At 39.1% G+C, this 10,431-nt stretch overlaps 1 protein-coding gene across 3 annotated transcripts in view; it reads left to right on the top strand.

The window, feature by feature from the left end:
* The window catches only part of Nid2 (nidogen 2), a 61,323-nt gene extending 50,955 nt beyond the window's left edge, over positions 1 to 10,368 (top strand). For 2 of the 3 annotated variants that reach the window (XM_048798590.1, XM_015490759.2), the window contains exons 15-21: positions 31 to 200; positions 2,817 to 2,946; positions 3,461 to 3,632; positions 6,142 to 6,299; positions 8,314 to 8,437; positions 9,329 to 9,441; positions 9,637 to 10,368. In XM_048798590.1, coding sequence (XP_048654547.1) covers positions 31 to 200; positions 2,817 to 2,946; positions 3,461 to 3,632; positions 6,142 to 6,299; positions 8,314 to 8,437; positions 9,329 to 9,441; positions 9,637 to 9,647 — 878 coding nt within the window. In that variant the 3' untranslated portion in view covers positions 9,648 to 10,368. Of the gene's footprint in view, positions 1 to 30; positions 201 to 2,816; positions 2,947 to 3,460; positions 3,633 to 6,141; positions 6,300 to 8,313; positions 8,438 to 9,328; positions 9,450 to 9,636 lie in introns of those variants that run through there. The other variant, XM_015490767.2, reaches the window with a different exon arrangement.
* Positions 10,369 to 10,431: the final 63 nt, after the last annotated feature.

Below are 10,431 nucleotides of genomic sequence, written 5' to 3' on the forward strand. Positions count from 1 at the left end.
CCCCACCCTCCCACTCTTTCCCATGGCCAGGTATACCCACGGTCGCTCCACCCACCGTCCGGCCCACGCCACGGCCTGATGTGACCCTGCCATCAGTGGGCACTTTCCTGCTCTATGCCCAGGGCCAGCAGATCGGCCACTTGCCCCTCAATGGCACCAGGCTTCAAAAGGACACCGCAAAGACCCTACTGTCACTGCATGTAAAGTGGAGTTCTCAGGCAGGGTGGGGCTGCAGGGCTTTCTGGAGGCCCCCTGTGGATTAAGCCAAGGACATCGGGTCAGGAAATCCCTGAGGGCTTTTGCAATTTTCATGGGTCCAGTGCCACCACCACAGAAGTGGGGCTCTGTTGCTGGGAGTCACATCTGACTGACCACAGCTACGCTCTCCTGTGGGCTCACGGGGTTTCAGATATATGGAAAGGGAGTTTCAGACCTGTCAGGATGTGGAGGCTGTGTGGTGATCCTAGGGAAAAGTGACAGAATCTCAACTGGAGTCTCCAGGTCACAGACATTTCCACACAGGTCCTGGAAGCCAAAGGACAGGAGGTGGTAGCTCAAGGGTGGCTTCTGTGGTCAGTTAAGAAAAACAAGTAGAAATGAGCTAAGCACTGCATCACTGTCACGGCCCTCCCTGCCCATTTTGGTTGTCCCTTGACTCACCTCTTTCCTAACTGTCTCAGACTCCATCTTAATGAAGATCTGGGGAGTGTGCACTGCCAGCAAAGGAGTGTGTGGAGCTTTCCCTCTTGGGGGCTTGCCTCTTTCTGAACCAACAGCTTCCCTATTACCAAGACAGCCCGATTTGGAAGGAGGGATTTTTTTTTTTTTTAATCTAAAATGGGGAATAAAAAAGGAGGCCCTGCAAAAAAGGCATTGACATGTACAATGGAAATATTCTATTTCTAAACTGCCCACCATGAGAAAGAATAGTTTAGGGTTCATGTTTATATTTACTTCTATTAGTGAACTACTAATTGGTGGCAAAGAAGCTTCAAAGCAGTCAGTTATCAGAAAAAGATGTTTTCTCTACCTTTTTAAGGTTTGAGAATGTTTTCCCCATGAACTCTAGCATACTGTTTTGTAAGCTTCTTCAGAAGAGGCAGAAGCTAAGAACTTGCCATTGTGTCAAGCTAACATCATTTATTCTAATCACTGTCAGATGCTTGTGTATTTCTGAACATGCCCCTGGCAGGACAGGATGGTGATGGAACAGGAAAAGATGGACATGTGTCGCAAGCACACCTTAGGGAAATTTGCTTCAACTGGGACATTTTCCCCAAGAAACTTATTTTATGAATTCCATGATTCCCTAGGCTAATGAAGACCGTATGAATGTGCATATTGCCTGGGACAGATGGCTTTTTAATTTTAATTTTCCAGTGAAAGTAACATTCTTAGACTCCCCCTATATAAACTGCCCACTTTTTTTTTTTGTTGTTGTTGTTTTTGTTTTTTGTTTTTTGGGGTTTTTTTTTGGTACTGGGGATTGGACTCAGGGGCACTCAAGCACTGAGCCACATCCCCAGCCCTATTTTGTATTTTTTTAAAGACAGGGTCTCACTGAGTTGCTTTGCACCTCAGGCTGGCTTTGAACTTGTGATCCTCCTGTCCCAGCCTCCTGAGCCACTGGGATTACAAGTGTGCACCACCACGCCCGGCAAGCTGCCAACTTTTTCGAGCCAAATCCTGCATTGTACAGTCTCTGGCAGTGGCTGCTGTCTTAGAGGCATAAGTCAAGCCAACCCCCAGGAGGCTTTCTTGGGCAAGAAAGGACCTGGTGTGATCTCCGGGATAGTTAGATGGCCTCTGATGTTACTTTGTACTTCTGCTGGGGTTCTTAGCAGGAGGTGGAGTTGGAAACTGAAGCAAGTCCTATGTGTAGTTGAGGAAAGGAATATCACAACCCTGACATTTTAAAATAAAAGATGTTGTTGTTATTTAGTAGAAAGGAATGAGGGGAGGCCTCACTAGCCAAAGATTGGAAGATCGAAATTCCCCAATTCCTAAACCCATTAAGTTAGACTTTTTATATAGTACAACTGAAGACTTGCTTTGTATTAAAGATTAGGAGCAGAGTACAGCTGATTGCATCTCAAGTAGGGGAAAGACCTCACTCAGCCTATGTACAGGGGTGGGGACGATAGATTTTGTTGGCATATATTGGCAAATTTTAGAAAGGCTCTTTCAAAAGTGGTAACATCTAAAGGGATTATTTTGCTCCAGTAAGTGTTAAGGCCTTTGCTTAGACTGTCTTCTACTTACTGACAGGGCTGGGTTTCCCAAGCAAATTATTTTATTTTTACCAGCAGTGGTAACACCATTTCTTGAGGGGCTTATTGTATACCAGTTTCTGATTAGGATACTTTATAAGAATTTATGGTATTTAAAAAAATTTTTTTAGTTGTAAATGGACACAATACCTTTTATTTAATTTATTTTTATGCAGTGCTGAGGATCAAACCCAGTGTCTCACACATGATAGGCAATTGCTCTACCACTGAGCCACAACCCCAACCCAAGCATTTATGATATTTTTATAGCAGTCATTTGAAGTAGGTATTGCTACTAGCCCTGTCTTATGAATGAATAAATGAAGGCATAGAGACTTAAGTACCAGAGTCTCACAGTTATTAAGGGGCTGAGCCTGGCTGTGTGACTCCAGGGAGATCTCCACTGCCTACATGAAAAACCACTCTGCTCTACTGTCTGAAAGACCACAATCCAGAGCAGCTTGTAGCCAACGTGAACATGAACTTAGTGGGGATGGGGGTATCCAAAGATCCTAATGCTTCTAACTTTATGATTGGTTCACGAAGGGCTCCATAGTTGTGGGAATTGACTACGACTGCCGGGAAAGGATGGTGTACTGGACAGATGTTGCTGGACGGACAATCAGCCGGGCCAGCCTGGAACCAGGAGCAGAGCCCGAGACTATCATTAATTCAGGTCAGCAGCTTCACTCTGCAGACACTTTGCATTTCCTTTGATTGAACTAAGTTACTTGCCTGTTTTATGCCAAAGGCTCCCTCGGTTTTCATCTATCAGGGGAGATTAAGTTCCACTCAAGTCATTTTGTTGAGTTATATCAGACCAGCTTCTCTATAAACAAACCTATTCAAACTTAAGGAATGAAAGAAATCACTACTGCTACCATGAGCTCTTCTCAAAAGAAAGGGCTCAGGGTACAAATGCAAGGCATAGTGAATTTATGCTACTTGTCCCCTAGCACATTAGATGTTTGGTGACATCAGGGTGGTAGTTCTATTAGTATACATAGATGATCTAAAAAGAAACAAATGGGTTGGTTCCTCGATTAATCTGCCTTTGGTGACTTAAAAGATTCTTCTTCTCAGGCTTTTTTTTTTTTTTTGGTAAACTGTTCAAATATGACAGATCTCTCTGCTCTAGTACACTCTTGATGCCCTAAAATTCTCTAGCCCTGCCTTTGCTTTATTTCCAGGTTTGATAAGCCCTGAAGGACTTGCCATCGACCACTTCCGAAGAACAATGTACTGGACAGACAGTGGCCTTGATAAGATAGAGAGGGCCAACCTGGATGGCTCCGAGCGCAAGGTCCTCTTCCATACAGATCTGGTGAACCCCCGTGCCATTGCTGTGGATCCAATCAGAGGGTCAGCCCGGCTTCCCTAATTCTCCTGTTACCTGAGGAACCTGAATTTGAAGCCCCTGGATTTTAAATAGTGTGGGGAGGATCAGAATAAGAGAGTAAAAGCTCAAATGCATTAACCTCAATATTTATTGAGGATCTACTACTAGGTGCCAGGCACTGTTTTAGGCAAAGACAAGGGTCTGTTCTTTCATGGAACTTGTGTTCTATTAGGAAATAAGAACATGAGCAAATAATATTTGGCTGTGATGTGATATGTGGAGAATTCAAAGTGTTGTGAGAGGGACTAGGGACTGCTAGATCAGATGATCAGGCAGGGCCTCAGGAGATGACATTTACACTGGAAAAAGCAAGTTCATTCAGCACATTTAGAAACCACAGTGCTAAAGCCACAGCAGGGTTTTCCTTTGTAACCAAAGCTCAGACAATGGGCATTTGAAAGTCAATATAAAAATGTTCCCACTCTGTGACAATTACTAAGGACACTAACTGGGACATATAGGACTTAATGGAACCAGGAAGGATTTTTATTCTTGAGAAGCTCTTGCTATACCTAAGTGGAGCTTCTACCAAACAAAATTCTACAGTAGTCCTTCATATCAGTAAAGAAGTTTTCAGTTTGGAAATCTCAAAAACACTTAAGTGCAAAGCCTCAAAGGTAGTTCTGAATTTGGGATTCCAAAGAATTAAAAACCTTTTAGGAACCTTGTTTTTATTTTGGTGATGCTGGGGATTGAACCCAGAGACTTGTGCATGCAAGGCAAGGACTCTACCAACTGAGCTATATCCCCAGCCCAGGAACTCTATTTTGATAAGCTTGCCTTTCTAACTTTTGCTTCTTGACATGAAACTGGGGAAGAGCTGCTGAGCAGATCATGTGTCCATGACCTAGAGGAAAAGGCATATTTCAAAGCTAACATCCAAATCACTGCTATGAGTTTAAAAATAAAAGTAGAACTTCATTTTTATCAAGATGGAAAATAATAATGCTAAAGGACTTTAAAAAAATTTTAGTGAAAACAAACACCTTCACATATGTAACTAAATCTTAGTTGTTAAACCTTCCTGGATATTTTACCCTTCTAATTTTCTTCTTTAAGAAATCCATGAATAATTTATGTCAAATGTTATATGTCTGTGTGAGCTTTGCAAAATTCACTGTTTTCAGTACCTTAAATCATTTTGGAGGAGATAGGTTACAAATGATAAAGCAATGATATGCATGCCCTACCCTCTCTCTGGCTGCCTTTATCTTAGCTGGAAGTGGAAACTGCATTCTGGGTTTCGCTCTCAGCCTTCATCTGTTAGGTATAAGCAATGAAGCTTTCAACAGAGGAAACCCATGATCTCTTCCTCTTTGCTCTTCGAATAGTTCAACTAACTATAGCTTTTATAAAACAGTATTTTATAGATGATGCTTTCATCATTCCTTCTCTAAAAATCTTTTTTCTTTAACATGTAACCTATTTCCAATTGAGATAAATTTCTAGACATATCTGTTATATGAGAATTTTGCATATTTAACAGGGCATTTAAAAGGTAAAGTGCTTGGCTTAGTGTTTCTATCCCTGGGGGCCAGGTGTAGAATAACAGAGGTTCCTCTTTGGCAAGTACCACAGAGTATTTTCCTTGGAAGATCTCCCTCTTAATTCCTTGGCCCCGGGGGATTTGACAAGTTCCATAGTTTCTAACAACTGCATTTCTTTGGATTCTAGGCCCAAGATCCAGTTCAACATTTCAATAAATTAAGGGTTTCTGGGCGGTTGAATCAGAGTGTTTAAGAAGCAAGAATTTTGATAGACTTAAGATAAATTACTTCTTTCACACATTTGCAAATGTCAGAAAACCTTGTGTTACAGGCAGAAGTAGGATATGACTAGTTATCTATTTCTGTGTAACAAATTGTCCCCCCACCAAATTTGGCCATTGAAGACAAACATTTACTATATCAGTTTTTGTAAGTCAGGAATGTGGGTACAGCTTAACTGAGTGCCTTTGGCAGTCTCTCTCACAAAGCCCTAATTAAGGCATTGGCCAAGCTGCCGTGATCTAAAGGCTCTGCTGGAAAGATGCACTTCCAGGCATTCATGAGGGCTCTTGGCAAACTCTGCCCTTGCTGGCTATGGACAGAGATACAAATTCCTTGGCAGATTGGTCTCTTTATAGGGTTGCTTTCAGCATCGCATATACCTTCCTTCAGAAGAAGCAAGAGAAGGAACCTATGACAGAAGACAGTTTTTTGAAACCTAATACTGGAAGTGATATCCCACCACTTCAGCCAAATCTAGCCCAAACTTAAGGGGATTCCTTAAAGATGAGAATACTAGAGGATGGGGAATTATTGGCAGCCATCTTGGATGCTACCTACCACAAGCTGTAGCTATCATTCTTTTTTTGTGGTGCTAGGGATTGAATCCAGGGCCTCCTGCATGCTAGGTAAGCATTCTACCACTGAGCTACATCCCAGACCCAGAAGCTATGCTTTTACATTCTTTTTTAAAATTTATCTACAGCAACTTGTACTGGACAGACTGGAATAGAGAAGCACCTAAAATTGAAACATCTTCTTTAGATGGAGAAAACAGAAGAATTCTGGTCAATAAAGACATTGGATTACCCAATGGTTTAACTTTTGACCCCTTCTCCAAACTGCTCTGCTGGGCAGATGCAGGTAATACTGATGGAATGCAGATATATAACCCTATGTTATAGTGGGGATGTATACTGTGATAGATTTCATTAAAAAACACAAATTTTGTCATGTAGATCTTTTGAGTTAAATTTATAACAGTATAACAATCTGTTTGGTCTATAAACTTTTAAAGAACATTTTGTAATAGTTCTTATTATGAGCTTGGGGGGGGGGGTTTGGATTGGGGGATGCTGAATTAGACAGTAAGTCTCTACTGTTTAACCTCAACATGGGCACCTGGCATACTTCTCAAGCTAAAATATTAGCCACTGTTGAATTGACAAGCTTGGATAAACCAATTAAGGTTATTCTGCCTTTTGGGGGGACCAGTATTACAACTTAACACTTGTTGCTTTAATAGTATCTTATGCTGAAAATATTGAAAAGTGAGGTGGCAGAATAGCTTCCTTTCAGTAATACTGAAATACCTGGGATATACCCAGATTTATCTATTTCTATTGTGTGCTTTTCTTTAGAATAAATGAAATATGCTATGTACCTAGTTCTGTAAAGAATATGGAAAATATTATTCTTGAATTTATAATCTAATAAAAAAGACTATAATGCAGACAGGTCACTTACAATCTAATTGTCTAAAAACATTACATTTTTTTTCATATGATGATAAACTCAACATTTTATTATCTTCATAACAAAACAAACAATGAAGCTTAGAACTGGATCACTTGGCCCTTTCTCTTCTTATCTTCTCCCAGTTCAAAATGCTTACATCTGTTAATAGTCACCATTCTCTTAGATCTGCAGTTAGGCTCAACACACTTAAGTCTCAGCACAAGTCTTTAGCTCTTTTCCTGAAAATTTGCCTAGTCTGCCCACCATACCCACTCTGTTTCCTGTCATAATGCTGCTTTCCCTGTGCATACGGAGAATCCTTGCCCTTCAAGTTCTATTGTGTCACTTTTTTTCTTGTACTTTTTTTTATTTTGCATTACAATTCTTAATATACCATTATACAATAATTTATCATATCTCTGATTATATATAAGGTACGTTGACACCAAATTCACATCTTCATACATGTATTTTGTATAATGATGAGAGTCTCCTTTCACTATCCATGCTATTGTGTCACTTTTTTGGGGATGGTGTTTGCCCCACTTCTTACAGAACATATGTCAGGTCCTAGGAATGTTCACCATGTTTGTGGGAGCATTATCAGCAAGGAAAGCTAAAACATTACAATTTTTAAAAAGTATTTGGGATTTAAATTTCTTGAGAAATGTGAAATTTGGAAATTCTTGAATAATTTAGCTGTTGGGAAATTTTCAAGACTGCTTTGTTTACAATGAAAAATAGCTATGTTACCATTTTCTTGTACCTAGAAAATAACATTCTTTAAAAACATTTAAGGATTTTTTTTTTTTGTTAAGATTGCCTTGGCTATTATACCCTTTACACTTGCTTTATGAAGGATGAATATTTAACCAGATGTTAAATATACAACAGTTCATAGGCCAAGGCTTAAAATTATAAGTTACAAAAAATGCTTATCTCTACTGACTCACTTTGGAGGAAATTTAGATTTCAACAGATCTCTTTCAAAACACAAAACAAAACAAAATTAAAACAACATTAACACTAGGTTTGAATTTCTATTAGAAACTAGAGCCAGGTGCAATATGGTGCATGCCTGTAATCCTAGTGGTTTAGGAGGCTGAGGTGAGAGGACCACAAGTTTAAAGCCAGCCTCAGCAACTTAGCAAGACCCTTTCTTAAAATAAAAAAATAAACAACAGCCTGGGGATGTGGCTCAGGAGTTAAATGTTGGTACAATCCCTGGTACAAATGAACAAATGGGAGACTAATAATAGAATATAATGCAGCTGCTAATTTGTATGACTAGAAATGGGAATAAAATGTCCATTTCCTATTCTGTTTTCCTTGAGAAGGAATCTACCACTATCATATTTGGCAAAATAGCCTTTGTTTCTGCATGGTATGAAAGGATCACATTTCCCCTTTGTTTTAAAAGGAACCAAAAAACTGGAATGTACACTACCTGATGGAACTGGACGGCGTATTGTCCAAAACAACCTCAACTACCCCTTCAGCATTGTTAGCTATGCAGATCACTTCTACCACACAGATTGGAGGAGGTAAGCTCAGCACATTCTGCCTGAAAAGGCAAATGGTTCTTGAGATCACACTTGACCAGTCAGTGAGTTACTTTGGTACTTAAGCCCTCTATTGAGGTTTTTCATTATTTCCTCATTAATAGTTAGTGCTTTTGAAATCATGCTTTTACTTAACCCAGAAATTTAATGTTATTGACCACAGGTAGCTTAAAGTGGCAAAGATTTTTTGGTAGTATCCTATTAATAAGTAGGCATGTTTATTTAAATCTGTTCCTCAGAGAATAAGACTAGCCTGTGTGGTACCATAAGGTAGTTATTAAGTATTGGGTTTTTAGTTTTTTTTTTTAAATATTATGAACAGTCTACCTAGGAGATGGGAAAAATACTATTTAGACTATTCTCAAATGAGGATCTGGGGAACATTTAAAAAACAAAACATCTACGTTCTTTTACCCCATCACCTACAATTTTGATTTAATTGGTCTGGCATGAGATCCACACATCAGTATTTTAATAGATCCTCATATGATTTTAAATGCAGCTAGGACTGAAAACAACTGATTTAGACCAGTGGTTTGCAAACTTCAGTGTGGCTTCACTATCACCCCAAGGGCTTATTTTAAACATATTGCTAGGTCCCATCCCAGTTTGAGTCAGTAGGTTTTGGGGGCAGTCAGGGGAGAGGTGCCAGGGATTTTTATTACCTGTAAGTTTCCAAATGATGCTGGTTTGGGTATCACCTCGAGAACCACTGGTATTAGACAACTCTTCTATGAGAAAAAAACTCACTTGATTAACTTGATTTAAATAACATTCTAGGCTTGCAGAGATTTCTCTACTTTATTTAACCACTTGTATCTTTTTATCTAGTGACTAAATCTCCATTAATTCACTCTTCCTTTCTTTTGCCAGGGATGGTGTTATATCAGTAAATAAAGACAGTGGCCAGTTTATTGATGAGTATCTCCCAGAGCAGCGATCTCACCTCTATGGGATCACTGCAGTCTACCCCTACTGCCCAACAGGTAAATGAACACATTTCAGGATGCTCCTTTGAATTATCAGAGAAGGGATTACTGATTACTCCTGCTGCCAATGACATTGCCAACACTGCCATCTTTACTACCTTAAGTCTACCTAGCATAACGATAAACAAAATGAAAAAGACTTGGTCTTGCAACTTGGTTAAAAATTCATCACTCTGCCCTCTTCCCTCACAGGAAGAAAATGAACATAAAGGAGGAAACATAAAGGAGGAAACATAAAGGAGGACTTAAAGTTTACAATCAGAATCTTGACCCTGAAGAGCATTTACTGAAAAAGGCAAAGAAAGTGAAAAAGGAATTGGCCATTAGAAGTTTCTGGACATACAAGATGAACATTTTTAATGTAAAAGACTATATTTTGTGAAAAGCTTATACCTCAATCTTTACTACTGTATTTTTAAAATCAAAGGTTGTTATTGCCAGTTCAAAAAAAGTAATAGAATTTTAATTGTTGCTTTTTAAAGCAACTTTTTGTAAACATTCGTGTCATATTTAAAAGGCAAATTCATAAAACTAAACCAATTAGAGTTAAATCCTCTAAATCTGATTTTTGCTATGGATTCTTTCTGGCCAGGAAATTAAAGCACATGCGATCAGTGTAAAAATACAATCAAAATACAATCCTAAAAAATCAACGTAGATATAGTTATAGAAGCCTATGCAGAACTGTGGGAAAGACCAACTTATTTATAGTTTCCCAACAAAAGTTCTAAGACTTTTTTTTTTTTTTTACCTCTGCATTAGTGCATTTCTATTTATATTAAAAGGTGCTAGAATGATTGTATTTTCTGATCCCATAAGTGCCTCTACAGATGTGACCACCAAAAGTACTACATTTATAAATACCAAAGATGTAGCAGTTCTCACATTTTCTAGATTACTCTAATAAAATTTGTTTTCCTACAATTTAAGGATCTATACTGTCTGTGACAAGGTGGGGACTGGCATGCATCTCAACCACAAAGGAGT

This window comes from Marmota marmota, unplaced genomic scaffold (assembly GCF_001458135.2).
Source record: "Marmota marmota marmota unplaced genomic scaffold, marMar, whole genome shotgun sequence".
In the NCBI taxonomy this organism is placed as follows: domain Eukaryota; kingdom Metazoa; phylum Chordata; class Mammalia; order Rodentia; family Sciuridae; genus Marmota; species Marmota marmota.